This window comes from Dama dama, chromosome 9 (assembly GCF_033118175.1).
Source record: "Dama dama isolate Ldn47 chromosome 9, ASM3311817v1, whole genome shotgun sequence".
NCBI lineage: Eukaryota > Metazoa > Chordata > Mammalia > Artiodactyla > Cervidae > Dama > Dama dama.
This window is the reverse complement of record NC_083689.1, coordinates 33,067,509-33,095,101: the sequence shown is the minus strand read 5'-3', so window position 1 is coordinate 33,095,101 and position 27,593 is coordinate 33,067,509. Positions and strand designations below refer to the sequence as shown.

The 27,593-nt window shown below is 36.2% G+C and overlaps 1 protein-coding gene across 6 annotated transcripts in view; it reads left to right on the top strand.

Moving 5' to 3' along the window:
* Positions 1–27,593, top strand: part of CSNK1G3 (casein kinase 1 gamma 3) — a 124,674-nt gene that overhangs the window by 89,334 nt on the left and 7,747 nt on the right. For 2 of the 6 annotated variants that reach the window (XM_061150898.1, XM_061150899.1), the window contains exons 10-13: positions 2,451–2,543; positions 6,148–6,243; positions 16,388–16,494; positions 17,003–17,026. In XM_061150898.1, coding sequence (XP_061006881.1) covers positions 2,451–2,543; positions 6,148–6,243; positions 16,388–16,494; positions 17,003–17,026 — 320 coding nt within the window. The remainder of the gene's footprint in view (positions 1–2,450; positions 2,544–6,147; positions 6,244–16,387; positions 16,495–17,002; positions 17,027–27,593) is intronic. The other 4 variants (XM_061150901.1, XM_061150902.1, XM_061150900.1 and 1 more) reach the window with 3 other exon arrangements.

Sequence of the window (27,593 nt, the reverse complement as noted above, 5' to 3'; positions counted from 1 at the left end):
TCATTGCAGTGGTTTTTCTTGTTGTGGAGCACGGCCCCAGGGCTTTGGGCTTCCGTCGTTGTGGCACCTGGGCTCTAGAGCACGGGCTCAGTAGTTGTAGCACTCAGGGTTAGTTGCCTCAAGGCATGTGGGATCTTCCGGATCAGGGATTGAACCCATGTCTCCTGCATTAGCAGTCGACTCTTTACCACTGAGTGACCAGGGAAGCGCCCCTCCATACTTCTTTGTCCATTCATCTGCTGATGGGCACTTAGGTTGCTTCCGTATCTTGTCTATTGTATATAATGCTGTTTTGAACATTGAGGTGCATAAACCTTTCGAATTACTTTTTCATTTTCTTTGGATATATACCCAGCAGTGTAATGCTGGATCATATTGTAGTTATACTTCTAGTCTTTTGAGGAATCTTCATAATGTTTACCACAGTGGCTGTACTAATTTAAATTTCCACCAGTAGTGCACAAGGGTTCCATTTTATCCATATCCTCACCAACAGTTGTTATTTTGTGTCTTTTTAATAATGGCCATTCTGAGAAGTATGAAATGATGTCTCATTATGGTTTTGATTTTAATTTCTCTGATGATTAGTAATGTTGAACATTTTTTCATGTATCTGTTAGCCATCTGTATGTTTTCTTTGGAAAACTATTTATTCACATCTTCTGCTTATTTGTTGGTTTTTTTTGGTACTGTATGAGCGGTTCATAAATTTTGAATATTAACCTCTTGTCGGTCATATCATTTGCAAATATATTCAGTAGGTTGTCTTTTCATTTTGTTGATGGTTTTCTTTGCTGTGCCAAAGCTTTAAAGTTTAATTTGTTTAGTTTTGCTTTTGTTTCTTCTACCTTAAGAGGCAGATGCAAAAAAATATTGTTGCAATTTAAGTCAGAGTGTTCACTTGTGCCTTCTTCCGCGAATTTTGTGGTTTCATACATAAAGGTCTTCAATCCATTTTGAGTGTGTTTTTGTGTATGGTATTTGGATATGTTCTGATCTTATTCTTTTACACACAGCTGTCCAGTTTTTCAGCACCACTTATTGAAGAGACTGTCTTTTCTTGTTTGTATATTCTTGCTTCCTCTGCCATAGATTAATTAGGTTAATTGACCGTACATGTGTGGGTTTATTTCTGAGCTCTCTTTTCTGTCGACATATGTGTCTGTTGTTAACGCCAGTCCTGTGCTGATTTAATTACTGTAACTTTGTAGTATAGTCTGAAGTCAGGGAGTGTTATACCTCCAGATTTGTTCTTTTTTCTCAAGATTGCTGGACAGGATCTTTGTGGTTCCATATACATTTTAGGATAGAGAAGAAATAATTTTTAAAGGATTCATTCTTTGAGTTTTGTAAAAATAGAGAATTTGGAATCTGCTTTTTAGAGTGATGGGTTATTTTGAATGTTCTACTTCTGATTTAGTTCTTAATATCAAACATTCTTTTTAAAAATATAGTATTCTAGTGATTACTTTAAAAGATGAGCTAGTTTTTTCTTTAGTCATTGCTCAAGATATTTATAATTTTAGAATATACTTTAATTATTCTAGCAGTTTTAGGTTATTTTGCAATAGACTGATACTTATGTATCAGAGCAAGTTTAGGTTTTTTTAACTATAGAAACTGCCCCCAAAATTTGTCTTGATCATGACTATGGGATGAGTGTCATTACTTAAATGAGCACAACATTAAGTTCTTTCTTTGAAGAGATGACTTAAAAAAAATCAAATATTTATTCTCACTAGTCTTCTTTTTAAATAAATAAGAATGCCTTACAAAATTTACTTTCAGTTCACTGATAACCAATTTTTGTCCATATTTGGAACTGCCAAGCTCTCAGATTCAAGTACTTTTGAACAGTTGGCTTACTTAAATGTTTAATCTGTATTTTTCTTAGCTCCAAAGTGATTTGAATATATATTGTATCTAAAATGCAAACCTGAATATACTTTGATTAATGCATTTATTATGAAATTTTGAATTATATTTGAAGGTATTAAATTTTATAAAAGTCTCTTCTGAGTTAAAATATTGACAGTAACCAATTTTATTAGCTTATTTAAAAAAATTATTCCCTTAATTTTCGTAAAATAACTTTTTCTGTTTATATATTATTGGCTTTGGAAATGAGAGACATAAGCAAATACATTTTGTTTTTTTCATAAGAAGAATTAACCTAAAAAGTAATGGTAACATTAAAAGGTCTTTTGTTGATACAAAAATAAATACTTGATAAAGTATTTAAATATTTTGAAGCTACTCTAAATAATAGCTATAATTTCTTTGCTTTAATTTGGTATATTTAGCAACATATTTTAGGGAAGATACCTTTTCTTAATTAAGGCTTTATGTAGTATCTTTTATTATTTTTTTTATTATTTTAAGGTGCTAGATAATTTTAAATAAGCTTTCTGAAATAGAATGCATTGATGCTAATTGTTATTGTGTCACAGCCTACTCCAGTGGGTGCAGTTCAGCAAGATCCTGCTCTGTCATCAAACAGAGAAGCACATCCACACAGAGATAAGATACAATCCAAAAATCAGGTTTGCTGTCCTTTTAGATATGAGCTGTCTTAATTTATTTCTTTGTTACCTTCTCACTGTTTATAAATGTATTTGGTGTTTTATCATGCCCAGATGACAACTTTATATGTGCCTGCATTTGTGCATGTGTTTGCACATGTGTGTATACGTACTTATATATACATATTGAATGATTGAAATACATATCCTTTTCTTCTATAAAACAGACCGTATACAGACATATTAAGGATAAAAATGCACATATTTTCATTGCATAGGCTGTTTCCCCTAATGTTCACATTAAAATTGTTTAATCTCAAAGCCTGATTGTTGGTGTTAGTATATACTTTGAGAATATTGTTCTGTTGGAATGGAAGTATTTGGATACCCCTGTTGGAATGAATTGTAATAGTAGTTGTTTTTTCTAACTGTAGTCCAGTTTAGTGTAATAAATTATTTACTGAGTTCTGTTATTTGAAAGCTACTGCTCTCCACGTTGCAGAAATGCAGAAGTAAGGAAAAACATACAACCTGTGAGCAATGACTTTGTAATGAGTGGCTAAGAGCTCATTGAACCTCTGGAATCAATCAGACCTGGATATGGCAGGTTACTCATTCACTCAAAGCCTCAGTTCTCATCTATAAAACAGAAATATGCATGTTAATTCCTAGCATATAGTAAGCATTCATTAAGTCTCAACTCTTGTGGCTGGTGTTCCTGTTATCATTATTACAGTAAATTCACAAATAACTACATAACAATGCAGAATAAGCTGTACCATGGGAGATACATTAATAAAGTGCCATAGAGGATCATTGGAATATGTAGGATCTATATGCAAAGGTGGTTTTTGAGATGAGCATTAAGAATAAATGGAATTTTTAAAGACAGGCTAAGGAATAAGAATTTTGGAGAGAGTGAGCATGAAAATATAAGGCAAAAGTTTAAAAATGTGGAATATGTTTGAGGAGAAATAAGCAGTTGGTTTGGAGCAGAGAGCAGGTTCAAGACAAGATATAGAAGAGTCATTGAAGAGTTTGTATTTTCTGGGTAAGATAAATTGGAAGCTGTTGAATTTTTGAGCAACATTTTCACTCGTCTTTTTTATATAAAGAAACCTTACTGAATCCATTTTGACACAGGATTTTTGCTATTACCTTGAATTAAGCAGTGTCTTCAGAATTTTCGGTTATAACCCTTTTTGGAGAGGGGTAGTGTGCTGTCTGTTTTGTATTCCATCAGGCTTGAGGTGAGGGTTAAAAAAATGACGTCAAAGAAGAAACACAACTTACTAAAAATCATAGTCAAATAAAATGCTACATTTAGGAAGTATTTATAATTTTATGCTTTAAAGTATAGACAATTTAAAAAAGTTTAGTTTTATAATTTTGCCTTAGAAAAACTGGGCAGTAAAGGGTCTTATGTATAAATTACTTCTGGTATAAATTAAAAGACATTGGTAGCTTGAGTACTCTGATAAGATGCTGTATATAGAAAGAAATGGGAGAAGTGAAGACTTGGAGTATGTGTTTTATAAATCAGTTAATTTCTCAAATGTATGTGGAACAAGACCAGTAATTCATATTCTGTGAGGATCTCCACTTGAGCTATTAGGTATTATAATAAATGAAACTCTTCTTTTATTGTTGAATTAAATTATTCTTGAAATAAATTTAAATATTTTAAAATTTTAACTTTCTACCTGTTTCAGATACGTCTTGCTAGCCTGATTGCTAGCTCACTGAGGGTGGGAACCATATTCTGTTGATGTAGTCCTTCTTGCAATAAATGTAGGGAGTCAAATTTTTTTTTTTTTCAGGAAATCCTTTAGCATAGCTTATATATTGAATTTGCAACCTAGATATATAGATTCTTATCATGATAGAACATTGTATATCTAGAAAAAAATTTCTTAACTATCTGTGCTGCAGTAAACAGCTTAAGTTGTGTGATAAACCCACAGTTCATAATCCCAAAAGAAGAAAGGTTAATTCTTTAAATGTCTGAAACCTTTGTAATATCCCCAGATAAACAGTTTTAACTTAGAGTCAATCACTGAAGTTCAGGGGATCCTGAAATTTTACAGGAAATCTTGGGTGGATGCAAATGTTTATTTTGAGGAGAGGTTGCATAGCTTTTGGTGTCTTCTTAAAGGGTCCATGATTCCCAAATGTTGCCTGCTGTCTCATGGTCTCATCTAATTTATTTCACTTTAACCTACAAGTCAGCTGAATTCTGGTGATAAATTTGGAGGATTTAATGAAGGGACATTAGAATTGTCGTAATTGTTTTGATGACATATTTTATGCTACAGAGTATGTAGTTTTGTATGGTACAATTTAATTTAGGAAGCTTAGTGCCAAAACATTTATTCTTTGTGTCTACTTGATTTTAACATCTTTTCTCCTAAAGGGTTACTCTGGCCACTGATCTTTTTAGTCTGCATATAGCCCAGTGTACTTGACACTTTGTGGCAAGATTTTCCTTACTTTAGTTGAAAAAGAGAGAAAAGAGCCCTGAAGTCTTCAGAGCATAATGTAATTGTGGTAATGAGCTAGGTACTAATACTGGGAAAATAGTCGGCTCTCAGTTTGAATACCAGGTGTACTATTTGCTACTTCAGTGATGTGAGAGAAGTATTTAATGTCTTCGTGTCTTCATCAGTAAGATGAGGATAATACTTTCTGTCTCAAAAATGAGATAACACATATAAAGCAGCTAGTGCAGAACCAAACATACAATAGAAACTTAAATATTGTATTACTTCCCCCATATTAGTACTGTCCACATTTTCCTGAAACATAGAAATTGCTCCCTGTTAAGCCGTTACTCAGTTCTTTTAGTAGATTATTATTTAGTTTGTGGTTATTGCCATACAGGCTTGCCAGGTCATCTAAAATCTTCAAGAATTGTCAGCCTGTTTCATGAAAATAGGTCTCTTAATTTGAACCAGATGAAAAAAATAGATGAAGGAAGCAAAGGGATTCATATATGAAAGATTGTCACTTAAAAAATTTGCTTGTCATATCCTCTTGGTATTCTGTATAGCAGTTCTTATTTTTCAAGGAACTTTTCTGTCTTGTTGTATTATGCTCACAGTCGGAAACAGGGTACTACTAAGCAAGAAGAGAAAATTTTTTAAGTTTTCTGAGACCTTAAGTGTGGCTGTTTGAGTAATGTCTTTTTTTAAAAACGTTGATGGAAGTAATTTCTTATCAGAAAACCAGTGGGGACCTCTACAGTAAGAAAATATAGTGGGATGGCTTTTTAGAACATTTCACGGTTTATGGAGTGCTTTCTTGACCATGTCATTTTTATCTTTCTAGTTTTGGTTAGCTTCATTTATAAAATTAGAGATTGGAGTCTGTGATATCTAAAGTCCTTTCACTTCTAAAATTCTGTGGTGCTATTTTATTTTTGTGGTTGATCATTACATAATTGTAGCATTTTCATTGAAATCTCTCCACATTCACTATGCAAAGATGACTGCATCTGTGACTCAGAATAGTAAGGGTTTTTAAAATTTCCTTTTATACATTTGTTTTCTATATTATAAGGATGCGATGTTTAACATTTTGGGTTTCTCTTCTTCCATGCATGCCACATGCATTAAATAAATGGCAGTCGGCAGACCACAGGGCAGCCTGGGACTCCCAGCAGGCAAATCCCCATCATTTGAGGGCTCACCTTGCAGCAGACAGACATGGTGGCTCGGTACAGGTATTTCTGATTTTTGCATGAGTGATTATTTCCCAGATTTATACAACTAACCCTTTTTGGAACTCATGGCATGATTTCTTATCCTAATGAAAGACTTGTTGCTGAACTCTCCATAATTCTATTCCTTTGAATTTAACCAAAAAAGAAAAATTAACATGGTCTAGCAAGACCACCTGAGGGATACCAAGATTTTGCCTTTGTTCATTTTTGCAAGCACATGCAACAGTATTTAAGTAAGTTGTACTCAGAACAGGTTAGAAAAACAAAATGTATTAGTTGAACTATCTGTTAAACTTGATTGTCCAGTAATAAACTCAGTCTTTTTTAATGCTTTAAGTAATAGAACATTTTTATATCTTATCCTTTCATTATTTTGCTTCCTTTAAACTTAGTTAAGCAGTTACCTAACATTTTCATTCTCAGTCCTTCCTTAGAATGTATTTTCTGATTAATTGGTCAAGTAAATATGACCCCAGTTTTACAATGACATATTTTATTTTATTTGGATAAAGTATAACATGGAGAAAATAATTTCAAGGGCAGATATTTATGAAACATTTCCCTCTATTTTCTGAATATTTACAAAAATTTAAAGTTGTCTCATTTTTTTGATGTGTTCCTTTTCCCCCCTTTTCTATACGTTTAGAGATAGCTACTATATTCTTCCCTTAAATGCCCCCCTAAAGTTTAATCTTTTATATATATTATAAAAATAGGAAAAGATTACTGAGTCTCTTATTTCTTTTAAAAATGTCAGTTTAAGATAATCTGAATGCTGGCTTAAAGTAATTGAGAAATGTTTTCTCAATCCATTTCAGTCTAGAACCTGTTTTTGATTTTTTTCCTCCACATATTTAGACTTGAACAATTTTCTGTTATATTTTACAAAATTTATATTTTTCTTCCTATATATTTATCTGAATCTATGCTTGGATTTTCTACTGTCTTGATTTGAACTCTTAAAAAAGCCAATTCTTAATTAAATCTTATGAGTTACCATGTTTTTCCCACCTTTAGATTTTAGAGGAAGTTTAAATTGTGAAACCAAATTTTATAGAATTTTGTAGTCTGTGGAACTTTCAGTCATGTATTAACAGAAGAATTTGAATAGTGCTGTCAAGGTTTTTTTAGAGTGAGGGATTCAGAGGCAAGGGAGCCTGAGAGGTAAAACTTTTGTGTGATCGAAATTCATATCATTGGAAAAGTTAATTGAGGAAATTATGTTTAATTTGCATAAACACAAGCTGGATTGTGTGTGTATCTGTACATTTACATGTTTCTAAGTGTTGTGTGTTTTTATAGTGAGTGTCTTGCTCAGGGTTTAGGGAAATCTATAACAATTAAGACACTGTTAGAAAGCTTTCCTACCACTTCTGTACCAATGCCACAAATTTATCAATAGTTTTGTTTTTTTTTTTTCCCCCACTTTGTGAAATTCCCAAAGATGGCTCATGGGATCTCTTTGGACTGTCAAAGAGTGAATGAGTTTCATTGTTGGCTCATCATTCTAGTATTTTATTCTATTTTTTCATGTATTCTCAAAGATATATTTTAAATCTGCTTATTTCTCATCTCTTTAAAACTTTTCTGCCTTATAGAGATTGCATCTGACTTCATTCTAATATTTAGTAAGTGATCACTATTCTGGTAAATACATAAGTGAGTCAAAATTTTTACACTATTTTTCAGTTACTTCCTGAATTAACTTGATGGGATGAACATTAAGGTAGTTTTACTGTCATGAAAAATTTGATAGCAGTGTAGTAAGGTCATGCGTGAGTCTTGCTCTATCCCAAAATGTTGAATTTATGTATAATTTAAAATTTGAAAAGTTATGACACTGGCATAATTGGACTAATGAAGTGGTAGTTTAAAAATTGATAATAATGAGAGGAAGTAAAGGTACCTTAATCTGAGCTAATATGATTATTCCAATAAATGAATACTCTATTTTACTTTGAATGAAGGAAGAAGAGAAAGCAGTGTGTGTTTTTCATTCTCATTATTTGATAAAGGGAAGATATAAAGAGAAAGATCTTTTTACTAATACACAAGTATGAGAAGAATTTGCCTTGAGGTTCTTTGTTCATGGTTATTAAACCACCTGTTGGACAAAGTTTCAGTTACTGGCTTTGCAAGGTGTGGGAGACCTGGGTTTGATCCCTGGTTTGAGAGAATCCCCTGGAGAAGGGAACAGCTACCCACTCCAGTATTCTGGCCTGGAGAATTCCATGGACTGTCCATGGGGTCACAAAGAGTCAGACACAACTGAGCGACAAAGATCTTACATGGCAATTAAAAAGTTTTCCTCAACAGATACTAAGGGCATATCATCAAATAGTTTTCAGGAGATACATTTACAGAAATAAATAGATTGCTATCTGGTAATAAAATGCATACAACACCTCTTGCCTTTTCGACTATAGAAAAATCCTCACTCACTATTTCACATTATGCCCCTTGGAGTCTATATTTGATCTCCTTATCTTTTCAGAATTATTATGTATATATTATAGGTCAGATATATAGGTTACCAAGTTGATTTAATTGTGGTTAGCAGCATAATTTCAAATTTCGTGCCTTATATTATTCATCAGTAACATGGGGATATTAATAATAGCTTTATTCATGGTTTGTGAGAACTTTCTAAAAAAGTATTTAGCATAGAGTCTGGGACTAAAGTAGTACTAAATAGTAGAATCATCTATTGCTTTGGCAAATTAAGAAGCTTGACTAGTATTTTTATCCGTCTCTGAAAAGTGAAGTATAGAGATGTAGCCAAAAGAATGCATTGTGAAATGGGATTTATCTAATTTTATTCTGTCTCTTCAGTTAATTTACTAATCAGAAGGATAATGTCATCCATTTGATAAACTTTCCCCACTTAAGAGATTAAGAATAATATTAAGATATCTTGAAGTCTGTGTTTTCAATCTGTTCTTGGCTTGTATGTGATTTGGAAAATTTCCTCGGGGTACAAGTGTTTCCCCTCCTGCTCCTCTGAGAATCGCTGGTAGTAAATATGGTTGAGAAGCCTAGACCTACCACTTTCAGTTTCTTGGCTATTCTTTATTCAGCAAATGTATATAAATGTCTACCAGGTGCTTGGCACTGTGCTAGTAGGTTCTTTGAATAAAGGAGAGAATAACAGATATGGTGTCTGTCCCCATGGGGCTTTCAGTTAATGGAAAGAGCTAATAAACAGGTGGTATGATAAGTGGAGAAAGTACAGGGTGCTATGAGAAGATGTAGGTAAAGCACCTAACTTGGATTTAGCAAGTTAAAGTTTTCTGAAAAAAACATTATTTGTGCTCTATTTTTTCACATGTTTTCAAAGTGAAGAATCAGTAGGACTTCGCATTTGAAGAAGGTAGGAAGATAGAAGGGGTTAAGAGAGGAGTGTACCAGGCAGAGAAAACTGTGTAAGACTGTGGAGGAGAGGGTGACAGATTGAGGAATTAAATGCAGTTTTGTCAAGCTATTGTGTATAGAGAAATGAGACTGACAGGCAGACAGGAGGGGAATTGTGAAGGGCCTGAAAGTTTGTTACTTAATTTGGGTTTTGGTCTAAGGGTATCGGGTAGGCATAAAGATAACTAGAAGTAACTTGATTAGATTAGCACTTACAGAGAGAATTTTGCTCGAGACTGGATGGAAGGGAGACAAGTCTAAGGCAGGGCCACAACTCTCAAAAGTCCGCAGTTGAGGAGAGATGATGGGTAGTGAAGATGAAGAGAAACAAAAGGACTTGAAAGACAGAAGATACAGTTCAACTGGGTATGAGGGTTGAGGGAAGGGGAGGGGTCAGTTATCCCTTTTTGGTAGGTTTCCAGCTGGCACATCAGGACTTCCAGAATGAGGTTTTAAAATGTGCCACGGGCAGCAGGTAGCACTAGTCTCTAATTGTACTGTGTTGAACTTTTCACTGTAACACAGTCTTGGAGCTCTATGCTAACTAAACATCTGATCTGTAAAAGCTGAGAGGTCATGGCAAGCAGAGGGAAGAAGACAGCTGTTACGGGCACTACTCAAAGAACCATTTTACTTGGTGTGGCATACCTTCTGATTGTTGGAAAGCTCCTCTGCTTGCCCAGCCTTTCTTTTTCATGTAAGGAGCCGTGTGACACTGGGGAGAAAGGGCAGAATCACAAGTGGTGCAGATGTGTTTTGCAGCCAGGCACTGTTGATGAAATGAGAGGATAATATTAATTGTTACAATAAGCAGTCTGATATTTTAGTTATTATCACTTCAGAAATGCAGATACAGGTGATGATAACAGAAAAAGAATCAGACAAACATATCTTGAAATGATAAGAAAACATATGTGGTTAAAAGTCAGAGGAGTAATAGATGTCACATTTGAGTCAGTTCTCCGTTATGCTGATTGTTAATGCAGGCCTTTTCAAAGCATTTCAGATAACCAATTTTAGTTTTCTTTGTCAAATCTTTGAAAATACTGAAGTCCTAACAAGGAAAAAAAAAATTTAGTGACTATAACAGTCATCTCTTTTATTTTCGGGGGAGGGGGGGTACTAAAGTCTGGAAAAGAGAGGTTTGTGGAATGAGAGAAGTTACGTGCCTTTATTACATACATAATTTACAGTTCCTCTTTTTTTTTTATTTTAGTTTTGGAAATCCCCTGTTTAGTTACAATTGGGATAAATCAGCATTACACATTTGTTTTGATACTCTTTTTTCTTTTCTAGCAGTAAAGAAGGATTTTAATAGCTACTATAGTAGGGAAGAGAATATAGTGTAAACTGAGCTTGCTCTACCCAAAACAAGAGGCAGGAGACTTTTTGAATGGTTGGGGTTTTGTTGACTAAAAAATGTATTCACAATCTAAAAGTTGAGAGTTATGTTTTATTCAGTGGGAATTTTCAGGACTTCAAGCCTGGAGGCAGTATCTTAAGTAACTCTTAAGAACTGCTCCAAGGAAGGGGAGGGGAGAGCTAGGATATATAGGAGTTTTGCAACAAAGGGCTGGTAGTCTAAACATTGAAAGTGAAGTCACTCAGTCATGTCTGACTCTTTGCGACCCCTTTGACTATAGCCTGCCAATCTCCTCTGTCCATGGAATTCTCCAGCAAGAATACTGAAGTGGGCTGCCATTCCCCTCTTCAGGGGATCTTCCTGACCCTGGGATTGATCCCGGGTCTCCTGCATTGCAGGCAGATTCTTTATTGTCTGAGCCACCAGGAAGCCCAAATATTATTGTTAAAGAAAGAAAAACAGATATCTCATGTTAAGGAATTTAACACTTTTCCAGTATCATTTGCAGTAACATCTTGAAAGACTGGAATACTCAAAGAATAGAGTGCTGTTAAGTCTAAGTGAACATTAGATCACTTAGAGATCTAATAGAGAATCTATTTTGGTTTCTCTTTGTTGAAAGTCACTGAGAATGTCACTGGGCCTTTGGGTCATCAGTTGGAATATTAACTATATTTCTATAGCTTTTAGAATATGTTAGCTGGTTTCAGTCATGTTGAACCCTAGTACAGGTCTAGTAAACTCTTTGAAAGTTACTCTTTTAACTGTATCTCATTTACTAGTGTGCTTTCTTATAGATGCCTCTAGAAAAAACTGAGTGTCTTAAGTAAAATATATGATTTTTTAATATTTCTAGTATATTTTTTGGCTAGATGAAGATTTAGTTCATTAATGTATTATGCCTCTACTGAGCATTTGATAACATGCTCACAAAACTTCAAATAGAATTTAGGACGATAGTAGTATAATGAATTTGAATTCATTCTACTCGGAAACTAAATTAATTGGCCTTTTAACATCCTTGAGTACAAAGACATGTTGTCTTTGTACTCTTCTATGATAATGATTTCTTTTGAAATTAGATGGGGCAGGCAGGCATTAAATGAACCATTATTTTTTGCCCTTGCTTAGCTACAGGCTGTGTGCCCACTGCCTCCCCTTTAACTCTGATAATGTGAGAGTAAAACTGTAGCCTAGTTACCTTTTTTTAAACCTCTTAAAATGAGAATTAGACCAAGTTTCTTATCAAGTGGGAATAACAGTGAACATTTCTTTAAGAACAAGAACAGCAAAAGAGAAATCCTATAAAATAGCTGAATTTCCTTTTGAAATGTCAAACCTCAAAGCATGTGTGATTTTTAGATTTGCTGTTGTTTAGTCGCTCTGTCATGTCTGACTCTTGACGACCCCATGGATTGCAGCACTCCAGGCTCCTCTATGCTCCACTGGAGTTTGCTCAAACTCATGTGCATTGAGTTGGTGATGCCATCCAACCGTCTCATCCTCTGAAGAAACTAGCCTGATAAACACTAATATTGCTGAGATTCTTATGTTCTAGTTTGAATTATCATTCTAGAGATGTCACCTAAGTGGAATCATTCCTCAAAATTTGGCTTACAAAAATAATTTTTGTTTGTTTGATCAATTGCCTTTGGTTTCCAAGAAGATATTGACACATTGTTTATAATATTATGTCTTTGTTTCTTCTTGTAAAATCTGTTTAGAAAAGACCACTCCTTTTCTTTTTTTTTTGTTTTTTTTTCACTCCTTTTCTTAAGTGGAAACAATTTTAATGCCTGATTCACTCTTAGGTCATTGCTGTTAAGTGGGTCAGCTTAACAGAATTCTGTTACCACACTGATTGTATTCTGACCCTGGGCTATTGGCTTTTACTCAGAGAGTTAGGGAATCTGGGGAGCCCAGGAAAAATTACATTAAAATTTTTATAAAGTCAGATGTTAACTTTTTAATCTGGTTATGATCAACCATGTAGAATGATATTTGAAATGTTTCACTAAATTTAAGTAAAATTTATTGAAGTCTGATATAACTTTGTTAGGAAATTATATGAAATGAAGTAAATCAGATTATATAATTATAGTGCATGTATAGATACTTTTGCTGGAAATTTAGAGTACTGGAGTTTCAAATTTTTATTTATGCTGCTTAAAAAAGGGACAACGCATCAGAGGAACTGCCAATAAGTTTATGGGATAAGGATAAAGTTCAACTATGTAGGGCCGTTGAACAAAAGGGTGGGGGGAGAAACCTGTTGACTATCATGTTAAGGGAATAAAAATGGAAATAGTTCATTGAACTGTTAGTTATCTGCTACATGCAAGGCATTCTGCTTGTTAAAAGTGATGGAGAATACATAAGTATGGGATAAGAATTCTGCTTTTTAGCTTCTTTCCAGTTCAAGATAGAGGCTCTGACATTTTAAAAATAAAGAACCCAATTATATTCAGTAATTAAAACAAATAAATATCTTCTCACATTTTCAGGAAGAGAGAAAATTGGCACAGAACCACAGAGTTCAACAGAATGACAGAAAGGAGGAAGCAGGTGCCCCAGAAGCTAAGAGGGTGACTTAGGAATTCCTCCCATTGAATTGCCTCTAAAGAGGATCAAGGCAGCTTTGTGTTTTCAGCTGAAGGAACAAATGCAGTGCTCATTTCTTAAGTACTTGTTCCATATAGGCTATCGGAAATGGAACTTGTATAAATCATGACCTAGTCTAGATACATTGATTGATTTCTGGTTATCTTCCTTGAGTTGGGGGAGAGGGCCTATTTCTCTACACTGACTATTAAGTCTACAAGGACAGGGGTGTTTTTCTGTATTGTTTACTCTGGTATTCCAAGTTCCTAGAACAGTGCTTGGCGTGCTGTTGCCTTTTAGAACTTAAGCTTTTTATATATGATTTTATCTAATATTTTTGGCTGTGCTGGGTCTTCGTTGGTACGCAGGCTTTCATCTAGTTGGAGTGTGAGTGGCGCACTCTAGCCGTGGTGCGAGGGAAGTGGGCTCTCTTGCTGCTCAGTATGGGCTCCCGGGTGCCTGAGTTCAGTGGTTGCAGCACATGGGCTCCGCAGTTGCAGCTCCCAGGCTCTAGAGCACAGACTCAGTAGTTGTGGTGCATGGCATTAGTTGCTCAACAGCATGTGGGATTTTCCTGGGATCAAGGACTGGACCCATATCTCCTGCTTTGGCAGGTGGATTCTTTACCACTGAGCCACCGTGGAAGCCTGGAATTTAAGTTTTAGAAATATACGGGCCTCAGTAAATGGAAGTGTTAAGCCTACTAGTCACCTGTCAACTCTGATACTTAGACTTTTGTTACATCATAGAGAGATCATGTAGAGAAAGCATCAAAAATGATTCTGAGGTTTTGAGCCTGGAGCTCTGGGAAGTGGGTAGGGCTTTAGTAAAAGTAGGGACTATAGGAAACGTAACAGATTTAAGAAGGAATATGATAAATTTGGTTTTAGAAATAATGAGATGCCAAACTTGATCTAGCTAACTAACCATGTAGGTGAGCAGTTAAGCTTGGGGAATCCTTTTCATAAAGGTAATAGACTGATGGTAATAATGATGGCCACCATTTGCTGAACTCTTACTATGTGCCAGTCACTGTATTTTGTATATTAATTTTATTTCCTATTCATGTAAACCTTATTAAGCAGATAACTTCTGTTTCCAATTTCATAGTTGAGAATACTGAGGTATAGCAAGGTAAGGTGTCTTCCCAGAGTCACATAAGTGGTAAGTGGTAGAACTGGGTTTTGAATCTAGCTCTGTCTCACTTCAAAGTCATTAGCTGGTGCCAAGTGATAGAGATGTACAGGCAAATGAAGACTGAGCAAAGACCACTAACATACTTTCTAGGAACTACTGGAAACCCTCGAAAAAAACCTCAATGCGAGTTCTGATAGAGGGTCAGAGTATAGATTGGGGGGAGTTAAGGAATAAATGAGGAATTTTATAAAAATTTAAGTGGTAAATTAAGATGATTGTTTTTTATTACGTTTAGAGGAAAACAAGAGATAGGACAGTAGAGAGACTTTGTTGGACCAAGAGAATTTGGGAGTGTTATGATTTTTATCTTTCTTCAAGTTTTCATATATGCATGCATATATTCATTTATTCCAACAAGTATTTATTGAGTGCCTATTCTGTGCCACATAGAGGTGAGGAGATCTCTCAGGAAATAACAGAAGGTTCTTGCTGTTATGGAGCTTAATTTTAATGGAGTTTGGGGTGGGTATTAAGAAACTCATCAGTCAGTCAGTCAGAAAAACATCAATATTGATAAATGCTATACAAAGAATTATAAATGAAGTATAACATACAAGAGTGTTTCTGCACAGAAGTTCTAGATTATATGTTGAAAAAAATTCTTCTCTCTGAGAATCTGAAAGACAAGAAAACAGCCAGTAAGCAAGAAGAGAATTCCAGGGAGTGAGAAAAGATAATGCCAAGGTCTTAGGTGGAAATAAGCTTGATGTTGGATGGAGGCTAGTGAACAAAGGGAAAGTGCTATGAGATCAAAGGGGTAGATAGGATTGAGATCTTGTGGGACTTTGTAAATTGGAGTAAAGAATATGGATCTTTATTTCAAATGAAACCATAAAGTTGACATTAAAAGAGTTTTAAGCAGAGAGTTATATGTTGCCTAATTTACATCTTAAAGGAACATCTTGGTTGTTATGTGGACAGTCCATTAATGGGAGGTAGATATAAATAAAAGCTGACCAGTTGATCAGTTTTTGCTCTTCTTTATTCAAGAGATAATGGTGCTTTGGATCACGGTTTTAGTAGTCTTACGAATGGGGAGAACCAGTTAGGTTTGGGGTTTGTGTCAGGGAGGATTTAACATAATCTGCTGATGGTTTATGTCAAAGAGAGGAATCACAGTGATGCCTAGATTTAGGGCTTGCAAAACTGGGTGAATGAATGGACAAAAATGAGGGTGAGACCTGAGCATGATTACCAACTGAAACAGAGGATCTGTTGGAAGAACAATATTAAAGTTTCCAAAGGAAATAATTCATGATGTAGCAAAGTACCAAAGGAGATGAGTATCCAAAAGGGAACTGACTGCATTAGCCTTAAAAACCAGAGGACAGCAGACAGGACAGAAATTTCAAGATGATCAGGAAGTAAGTTGAAAAGCAAGTGTTGAATGACTTTATCTTTAATGTAGACCTGTTAGTATATTTAGTTATGAACAACTACATACTAATTGTTTTGTGTTCTTCATATTAACTTTCTAATTTAAAAACTTTATGTTTATCATTGTATAACTTATTACTTTGTGTGTGTGTGTGTGTGTGTGTGTATATATTTTTTTCTTTTTCTTTTTTGCAGGTTGTAAGTTCTACAAATGGAGAATTAAACACAGATGACCCTACTGCAGGACGTTCAAATGCACCCATCACAGCCCCTACAGAAGTAGAGGTGATGGATGAAACCAAGTATGTATTGGTTTTGCTTGATTTAGTAACTTTTTTCCTTAAACTGTGCATGTTTGAGACAGTCATGTGCAATTATTTAAGGAATTTTTTTTCAAGGAATAGGTGCATGCAAAACAAGTTGGTATACTTAATTGTTTTAACCACTAAGTTTTAAATAGTGCTATTTCAGTAAACGTTTTAATAATACAAAAATAGTTATTTAAGAACTGTGCTCAAGTTCTTATTTAGAGTTAATAGCATGTTTTTAGCTTATTAGTTTTAGGAATGTTGGTGCATGAAAATTACTGCTATACTTTAGAGGCATATTTTTTTCTGTAAACATAAAAATATTAATTTTGTGGTATGCTGCATGTATTAATACTAGTTTTAAATTAGTTGTTTTTTGTTAAAATTATAATAATTCTGCTTGGAAAGAAGTTAAGCATGAAAACAATGTGATAATTTCAGTGTGGGCAGTTTCTGATGATATCTCTCTCTCTCTTTTTCCTTCTATTTTTTTTGTGTTTAGCTGCCAGAAAGTGTTGAACATGTGGTGAGTTCTCAAGTGTAGGCAGGCAGAAATAGCTCCGTTGACTATAATCTCAAAAGATTTAGCACCAGTTTGTGTCTTTAAAAACAAACTTTTCCACATAGAAATTATAATTGGTAAAAGTCATACAAAAGTCTTTAATATCATTTACATTAACTCTGAAAAGCAAGAAATAATTGAGGAGCTCTTTTGCCTGCTGCAGCTTTTGTTTCAAGTGACATAGATTTGGGGGCACTTTTTATTGAGTAGATGATACACCAATCTTGCTTGTGCTTGTGCATTTGTTTTGTAACACAGTGCATTATTTGCTTTTCAAAGAGGCAAGTTTTTGAGTTAAACTTTTTTTTCCTATTTGTAATTGTTAAATACACATAGCAATAATATCACTAAACCAGTACTTCACTTGCTAATTATATTGCCATTAAATACACATGCTATGCATTATTAAATTTCATGATAAGCTATAGTAAGAGAGTGTTATGAAAAATCCTCATCTAAATAGTAACTGCTAAATACAGATATTATGAAAAATAATATTCTTATCTGTTGCAGTAATACTGAATTTAAACTATTTATTGACACTTGCGTTTAGTTATAATGCTGTGTTTAAAATGCTTCTCTCAATTATAGGACAAAGTTTGAGTTAGCCTTGGGGTAAATAATGAAAGTTGTTTAGATTTAGTAAATTGTGTAACATTCTACTCATGTCTAAAAGGAACCTTATATAATTTTTAAGACACAGCTCATTTATTGACAGCAAGATGAGGAAACTCATGGATATTTCTGTTTGAGAGTAATGAGCAAGTGTCCCTTTTAACCAGTTTGACTGTGGAATTTATTCATAGTCAGTGTGACTTAGTTTTGGTGGATTTCAGGATATAATCAGTCAGCTACATACTTGTGTATTTTCATGTCAAAAGTAAAAAACAGTTATACGTGCTCGTGCAATCCCAAGCACAGTTATAAAAGGGGGTGGCATATGGCAGATAGTAATGCACATGGCCTTTGCAAATAAACATAAGTTGTAGAAACGTACCTCTGCCACTGTTTGTTTCCTTCTTCAAACTTGTTTCTTTTCCTGTAAAATGAGGCTAATAATATCTACCTCGTAGGCTGTTGAAGAAATTAAATGTACTAAAGCGCTGGTATTTTGTCTGGCACATGGCGTGGCAGGTACTCACTTGCCATTATCACCCCTTCTGTTTCTCTACTTCTCGCTGTCCGTGACCTCGTTCATCTTCCCAGGCTTGTGCTGCTTCCATCAGCATTCTCTGTTTTTACTTCCACACCCAGATTCTTCACCGAAACTGGCCATTCTGTGTTCTCATCCTCCTAGAGATCTACTTTTTGCCAAATCTATTGCATTTTTTTCCATGTATTCATTCAGCATTTACACTGCTTGGATTTCAGAAATACTGATACTATCCTTGCTTTTATGAAGATCACTCTTCAGCAGGGATAATTGCAGTTATATTAGCATTTATCAGTGTATGATAAATACTGTGAAAAAGGTCCCATTAGAGTTGTTTGACAGGATGATCAGAGAATGCTTTGTGGAGGGTGCTTTGAAGAATGGGTAGTAATTTATTTAGTTGAGATGAGTGTGAGTGTGTATGTTTACAGTTTGGGTTTCTATCTGTAGGAGTTGGAAGATAAGAAAAAAGGAAGTGGCAGGGGGAAGACTCTTTGTGAAGGGAGGTTCTCTTTTGCATAGAGCAGCAAGTCCAGATCACTTGGCACGGCACCAGGCCCTTTGTGATCGCTCTTGTCTGTCTTTCCCAGCCTCATTTTCCATTCTGAATTCTGTGTTCCATCAGTTTCTTAAGTCTGTCATTGATATGTTATTCTCTTTATCTCCCACCTTTGATTTTTATTTTATTATTTTTTCATTTATTTTTATTAGTTGGAGGCTAATTACTTTACAATATTGTAGTGGCTTTTGTCATACATTGACATGAATCAGCCATGGATTTACATGTATTCCCCATCCCGATCCCCCCTCCCACCCCGCCTTCACCCGATCCCTCTGGGTCTTCCCAGTGCACCAGGCCTGAGCACTTGTCTCATGCGTCCAGCCTGGGCTGGTGATCTCTTTCACCCTAAATAATATACATGTTTCGATGCCATTCTCTCGAAACATCCCACCCTCGCCTTCTCCCACCTTTTAAAACTTGTTGAAGTGAAAGTGAAAGTTGCTCAGTCGTGTCCAACGCTTTGCAAGCCCATGGATTATACAGTCCTTGGAATTCTCCAGGCCAGAATACTGGAGTGGGCAGCCTTTGCCTTCTCCAGGGGATCTTCCCAACTCAGGGATCAAACCCAGGTCTACCACATTGCAGGCTCTTCACCAGCTGAGCTGCAAGGGAAGCCCAAGAATACTGGAATGAGTAGCCTATCACTTCTCCGGGGAATCTTCCCGACCCAGGAATCGAACAACTGGGGTCTCCTGCATTGCAGGTGGATTCTTTAGCAACTGAGCTATCAGGATTTCTTAAAAACAAGGCCTTTTTTATTGTAAGATCCCCAAAGCCTCAATAAATTATTACTAAATAATTGACTACATAATATAGTATATCCATGCAATGTACTATAAGTTGACAATATAAAAAAAATAAAATTGAAAACATGATGCAGTTTGACATAAACCAGACATAAAAGGCTACACATTATAAGGTCCATTTATGTAAAATGTCTAGAATAAGCAAATATACAGAAAAGTGATTGCCTGGGACAGAGAAGAGGAATTAGGGGAGTGACTGATGATAGGTTATGTGGTTTCTTTATGGAGTGAAGAAAGCATTCTGAAATTATATAGCGGTGAGAGCTGAAAAACCCTTTGCCTATATTAAAGAAACATTGCATTGTACGCTTTAAAAAGGTGAATTTAATGGTATGTGAATTATATCTGAATACAGCAGTTCTTTAGAAAAATAGATAGCAATCCATGATTTCAGTGAAGCTTTATTGCAGATGGGTTACAGAAATTCTCAGAACTTCCCAAACTGTTCATTAGTTGGAAATTCTTTTTAAACATACAGCATTTTGTCTTGTCTTTGATCAAGGTTATTCTAATGTTCCTACAACCTTATGTTACATGCCTTATACCCTCTTAGTCTGTGATTAAGAAATGTGAGCATAATTTCTTTTCCAAAGTTGAGTCTAATGCTTCTTCTCCCTCTTCCACAATTTTCTGGGTAGCTAGGGACCGGCCTAGAATTCTATTTCAGGATTTATTTACTACTTCCTTCTTTTCTTCTTACCTGTGATTGGCAGAGGTCTTTCTTACCCCATCTCATAAACCGAAATGTATTCTACAACAAATATTTTAGAGTCTTAAGTTTACGTAAATGTATGATTTCCAGATGATGTGAAATAATCTCTTCCCCCAAGACAAAGTGGCTCCTTCAATAGTAATGAGATTTTGCCTGCCTTTTTTTTTTTTTTAATACTGTAGTGGAGAATTTTTTTAAACAGGTGATACAAATGATAGCACCCTCATCGTTTCTTCCAGGAATTTAGGAGACTAAGGCTTCAAGTTTAGGTACTAAGTTTGGAAGTGTTGTGAATTCATCTTTTTTCCTGTTTCTCTGCGCCACCCCCCCCCCCCCCCCCCATTTTCTGTCATTTTCTGAATAGTATTGTGTGTTTGGTGATACGATGATTATGAAGATAAGTCAGGACCCTGTTGTTCTACTAGAGAAAGTAGTGTACACCAGAGACTTTTATGTAGAGTGGTTCTCAAACCTGGCTTGGTATCCCAATCCTCTGGGCAGTTTTAAAAATATGCCAGTACTTAGGCTGTGCATTGTCAGTGGTGGTGGGGTCTGGTTACCAGTATTTTTAAAATGCTTTTAAGCCGATTCGAAGGAATAACCAGGATTGGGAATCACCAATCTAAAACAAGGCGTTATAGGGTTAACACTATGGAGTTCAGAGACTGGGTATACATTTCTAGCTGAAGATCATAGAGGTCTTTGTTGGTAAGGATGCATTTGCAGTAGTTCAAAGGTGAATATGATTTGACAAGGGGAATGGGGGTCAGAGAGAAGAGATTGTGCAACAACGTGAAGCAAGGAAAGAATGGGTAAGTTTGAGTGGTGACTCGTGCAAGTAGAGTGTGATTATATTAATGGGAACTGAGACAGGCTGAGTACCTCATCTCAAAAGGCTTTAGTAACAAGGTTAAAAAAAAAAAATTGGACATTAGCTTTCTTAGCACAAGAAAGCACACTGTGGGTTTTAAGCCAAGAAATGGTATAATCAGATTGAACCTTAAGAAAATTATTTTGGTGGCAGTTTTAAGGCTTATGTCGCTTCCTGGGCTTCAGGAAATCTCCCTTCCCTCCTTCCTGCCCTCTTTTCCTTCCTTCCTTCTAAGGTACAGGCTGTCTGGAAAGGAAGCCTAATGTAGGATGAGACTGAGAGGAGAGGATAAATACATTGGAACCAGATTTTTAAAACTGATGCCTTAGGACAGTGGAGAACCATTGCTGAGATTTAAGAGGAAAGGGCATGGCCATATTTATGATGAGGGAAGTTTGGATGGCAGATTGGAGAGAGGTGAGTCTCACATGAAAGTCAGTTAAAGGGCTCTTAGCAGTGAAAAGGGCTCTTAGCAGTGATGGAGGCAGGAAGGTATAAACTAAACCAGCATGAGAGGGTGGGCAAATTTTGAAAGTCATTTCTGGTTTGAGACACTGCATGGGGATGGAAAGGAAGAAACTGAAGGTGCAGTTTATTTGTTAGAGTGGTTACATGCATGGTCTTGCTCTCTGATCTAAACCCTACTTGTCTAACCAGATAGTTTCTCGTTTTTATCATTGAGAAACCTAGAGAAATGAAATTACATTTCAAGTATAAGTTTTAAGGGGAAAAAAAAATCCTTTGGCAGTGAATTAAAATTTAGATGTCATGAAAGATACTTCCTATATGCTCTTCAACCAGAGGAGGAGAGGCTAGGTTCTGGGGTCCTAAGTGCAGAGGGTCTGGTAGGTACCAACAATCCCTCAACTGGATACCAATGAGCCAGTGAGTTATTACAGGGGCACATAAGAACTTCAGATCCAGACAGAGGAACATGCTTCAGTTTCTGGGTAGACTTTTGAGAAGAAAGTTTGAGAAGAAAGAAAGACAGGCCATGTTTTATAAGAAGAAAAAGGCAGTCAGTAATGGGGAAATGGTAGTGTGACGTCAGTAGCAAAATCTTGGTTGTTCCCATCTATGTTTTCTACAGAGTTTAGGACTTTGGCCCATTATCATTTCTTTTTTTCCATTATCATTTCTTATTTCCTGCATAAACAGTATTTGAGGCAACAGTGTTAATCAGAAATAGAACTTAATGTTTATTCCCAAAGGACTTAAGAGTAGCGATGTTGCCTCAAAGATTCTAGGCTAGCCTCTGTATGATCTGGTCAGAAGCGTGACTCTGACTTATGAGAGCATTTTGGCTTACTGGAACCACACAAGGGATAATCACAGAGCCGAGAAAAATAGAATCATTGACAGGAACGTGATTTAAATATCTGCTCAGCCTAAATCTTTTCCCAGGGTAGTTGTTGGTCTAGATCTGAGGAGACTCCATGTGAGGTATGAACAAATGGATAAGAAAATGTAGTCACTGAACAACAGGAGAGAAAATGTCTTTGAAAATTTTAAAAGTACCAGTTATTTTCTAAGACCAAATAATTGGACTTCTTGGTAGAATAACTTGCTCACAGCATCTGTGAAAATTTCTATATGTGCTAATTCCTGGAATCTTTGCTATTGTTACAATTATCGTTTCCAATAACTACCCTCTATACCCGCCCCCCTTCAGCTGTACCAAGTTAAAATGCTATGGTTTCATGTTATGCCTTTGCCTGCTCTCATGTAATTGATGACAGAGTGCACATTCAGTGTCTCTGTTGCTCAGCTCATTGCATCCAGGACAAGTCCTCATTGGATCTGGAAAGCAGTGCTTCTTGCGGTTCAGATTCCTTTATTAATTTAACTCCTTTATTGATCATTTCTTTCCAGAAAAGTTTCCATGGGCACTAAGCTCTATATTTTGTAACATTTCACTAGAGTTTGTGGCCCAAGGCTAAGAGCTTTGGCTTTAAAACATGATTTAGGATTTTGACCAGGTTCTTACTTTAGAAGTTAGTTGCATTTTAAGGCAAAAATTTTCATTTATTCAGTAGATATTAAATTAAAAGTACCAACTTTGTGCCCATTTGTGGAATGTATCATGATCAGGACCTTAGGAAATTTAAGGATTTTGTTGTTTAGTCACTAAGTCATCTCCAACTCTTTGAGACCCCATTGACTGCAGCACACCAGGCTCTTCTGTTCTTCACTATCTCCTAGAGTTACTCAAATTCATGTCCATTGAGTTGGTGATACTATCTAACCGTCTCATCCTCTGCCACCCTCTTTTTTTGCCTTCAGTCTTTCCCAGCATCAGGTTCTTTTCCAGTGAGTAGGCTTTTCACATCAGGTGGCCAAAGTACTGGAGCGTTAGCATCCATCATTCCAATGAATATTCAGGTTGATTTCCTTTAAGATTGACTGGTTTGATCTCCTTGCTGTCCAAGGGACTCTTAGGCATCTTCTGTAGCACCACAATTCGAAAGCATCAGTTCTTCAGTACTCAGCCTTCTTTATGGTCGAACTCTTATACCGTTACATGACTACTGGAAAAACCATATGCAGTCTAGGTTTGTCATAGCTTTCCTTCCAAGGAGCAAGCATCTTTTAATTTCATGGTTGTAGTCACCGTCTGCAGTGATTTTGGTGCCCAAGAAAATAAAATCTGTCACTGTTTCCACTTTTTCCCCATCAATTTACCTTGAAGTGATGGGACCAGATGCCATGATCTTAACTTTTTTAATGTTGAGTTTTAAGGCAGCTTTTTCACTCTCGTCTTTCACCCTCATCAAGGGGCTTCTTAGTTTCTCTTCATTGTCTGCCTTTAGAGTGGTGTCATCTATATATCTGAGGTTGTTGACATTTCTCCTGGCAGTCTTGATTCCTGCTTGTGATTCATCCAGTCTGGCATTTCCCAAGATTTACTCTGCGTATGAGTTGAATAAGCAAGGTGACAGTGTACAGTCTTGAGGTACTCCTATCCCAATTATGAACCAGTCCATTGTTCATGTCCATTTCTAATTGTTGCTTCTTGACTGGTAATCAGGTTTCTCAGGAGACAGGTACGGTGGTCTGGCGTTCTCATATCTTTAAGAATTTTCCACAGTTTGTGTGATCTGCACAGTTAAGGGCTTTAGTGTAGCAGAAGTAGAGGTTTTTTTAGAAATCACTTGCTTTTTCTGTGATCCAACGAATGTTGACAATTTGATCTCTGATTCCTCTGCCTTTTCTAAACCCAGCTTGTGTATCTCAGAGTTCTCTGTTCACATACTGCTGAAGCCTAGCTCGAAGAATTTTGAGCATTATCTTACTAGCACATGAAATTAGCATAATTGTATGGTAGTTTGAACACTCTTTGGCATTTCCCTTCTTTGGGTTTGGAATGAAAAGTGACCTTTTCCAGTCCTGTGGCCACTGCTGAGTTTTCCAAATTTGCAGGCACAGTGAATGCAGCGCTTTCACAGCATCATCTTTTAGGATTTGAAAAAGCTCAGCTGGAATTTCATCACCTCCACTAGCTTGGTTCATAATAATGATTCCTAAGATCCAGTTGACTTCACACTCCAGGATGTATGGTTCTAGGTGAGTGACCACACCATTGTGGTTATCTGGTCATTAAGACCTTTTTTTGTATAATTCTTCTGTGTCTTCTTGCCTCCTCTTTTAAATCTTTTCTGCTTCTGTTAGGTCCTTGCTGTTTCTGTCCTTTATTGTGCCCATCCTTGGCATGAAGTGTTTCCTTTATATTTCCCCAATTTTCTTAATGAGATTGCTAGTTTTTCCCATTCTATTGTTTTTCTCTATTTCTTTGCCTTGTTCATTTCAGGAGGCCTTTTTACCTCTCCTTGTTATTCTCTGGAATTCTGCATTCATTTGGGTATCTTTCCCTTTCTTTCCCTTACCTTTTGCTTCTCTTCTTTCCTCAGACATTTGTAAAGCCTCCTCAGACAATCTCTTTGCCTTCTTGCATTTCTGTGGGATGGTTTTGGTCACTGCCTCCTATACTGTGTTACAGACTTCCATCCATAGTTGTTCAGGTACTCTGCCTACCAGATCTAATCCCTTGAATTTATTTGTCACTTCCACTGTATAATCATAAGAGATTTGATTTAGGTCGTATCTGAATGACCTAGTGGTTTTCCCTACTTTCTTCAATTTAAGTCTGAATTTTGCAATAAGGATCTCATGATCCGAACCAGTCAGCTCCAGGTCTTGTTTTTGCTGACTATATAGAGCTTCTCTATCTTCAGATGCAAAGAATACAGTCAGTCTGATTTTGATATTGACTGGTGATGTCACTGTGTAGAGTCGTCTCTTGTGTTGCTGGAAGAGGGTGTTTGTTATGACCAGTGTGTTCTCTTGACAAAACTCTGTTAGTCTTTGCCCTGTTTCATTTTGTACTCCAGGGCCAAACTTGCCTGTTACTCCAGGTATCTCTTGAATTCCTACTTGAATTCCAATCCCCGGTGGTGACTTTGGTGTTGGTACTAGAAGGTCTTGGAGGTCTTCATAGAACCGTTCAACTTCTGCTTCTTCGGCATTGGTGATTGAGGCATAGACTTGGATTACTTGTTGAATGGTTTGCCTTGGAAATGAACCAAAATCATTCTGTTGCTTCTGAGATTGCATCCAAGTACTGCATTTTGGACTCTTTTGTTAACTGTGTGGGCTACTCCATTTCTTCTAAGGGATTCTTGCCCACAGTAGTAGATAGAGTGGTCATCTGGATTAAATTTGCCCATTCCCATACGTTTTAGTTCACACATTCCTAAGATGTTGATGTTCACTCTTGCCATCTCCTGCTTGAACACGTCCAATTTTCCTTGATTCATGGACCTAATGTCACGCTCCTATGCAGTATTCTTTACAGCATTGGACTTCACTGTCACCAGCAGACACAGACAGCTGAGCGTGCTTTCCCCTTTGGCCCAGGCACTTCATTGTTTTGGGAGGTAGTAGTAATTGTCCACCACTCTTCCTCAGTAGCGTGTTGGACACTTCCAGACCTGGGGGGCTCATCTTCCAGGGTCATATGTGTTTGCCTTTTCAAACTGTTCATGGTGTTGTTGCGGCAAGAATATTGGTTGCTGCTGCTGCTGCTGCTAAGTCGCGTCAGTTGTGTCCCACTCTGTGCGACCCCACAGACGGCAGCCCACCAGGCTCCCCCATCCCTGGGATTCTCCAGGCAAGAACACTGGAGTGGGTTGCCATTTCCTTCTCCAATGCATGCATGCTAAGTCGCTTCAGTCATGTCCGATTCCGTGCAACCCCGTAGATGGCAGCCCACCAGGCTCCTCTGTCCCTGGGATTCTCCAGGCAAGAATACTGGAGTGGGCTGCCGTTTCCTTTTCCAGTAGACCACAGACCATGTATGTTTCGTCAGAAGTTTTCACAAGCCCTTTCACCATGATAAGGCTATGATCCATGAAGGGGTATGTGGAGGTAGATAATAAGCAAATAAATAAATTAAGGTTAGTACTACGTACTGAGAGGAAAATTAAACAATCGTGTCAGAGTGGTCCTATGCTAAAAAGTGTTTTAGACTGAGTGCTGAGGACAATTGAGATGAGTCCTGGTTTATTAATCACTAAGACTATAAATCAGCTGTTTTGGTAATGACTTTTAAGAAATCAGCCACAAGCTTAATATCAATTTCCTTCTTCTGTAAGTATGTCATATTTTGAGAACATCTATGTTCTCTGTATGTGGATGCATTCATGTTGGATAAAGCAATGCTGTCCTCTCGTGGTCGTCAGTTTAATAGCATTGCCAGCTCTACTTGGGCAAATCTACTTCAAGGATGTACTCTATTGGGATTTACTTTTTAAAAATGGATGTCTTTTTTTAGATTGCTTTGTTTTAAAAAGGTCTCTACAATTACTGTGCATTTGAAGATTTTATTTAATCTTAAATAATGCTTACAATAGTTTTCTGTATTCAACAATACTTATACAATAGAAAGAAAGATTACCTAGGAAATAGGAAGAACTCAACTCTCAGAACTGAAAGCAGGTTAATAATGGTAAAAAATAAATAAATCAGACAAGGTCAATTGCTAATACAAGTGTGGAAAATCTGAGCCTTGAACTTGTTTATCAAAACATCTATGAAAGCCCCTTTCCAAAAGTCTTATTATGTAAACCTTTCAATACTTTTTTAGTAGAAAACTTTATTAGAAGGACATATTTTGGAATTTGAAAAGACAACATTATTAAAAATAGTGAACATTGTTAATAAAACTTCATATTAAACAAATTTCCATTGACATATGATCATATTCTTAAATTTAATCTTCTAAATATTTGGTTTGTTTTTTTTAAATACTGATTTTTTAACATTTGCTGTTTACAATATAGACATTTTCTAACTCTTTTCTAAGTCTTTAATTGAAGAGTTCTTTTTAGAATAATGATTTTTATCTCCTAGTAGTTTTCTTATGATTAAA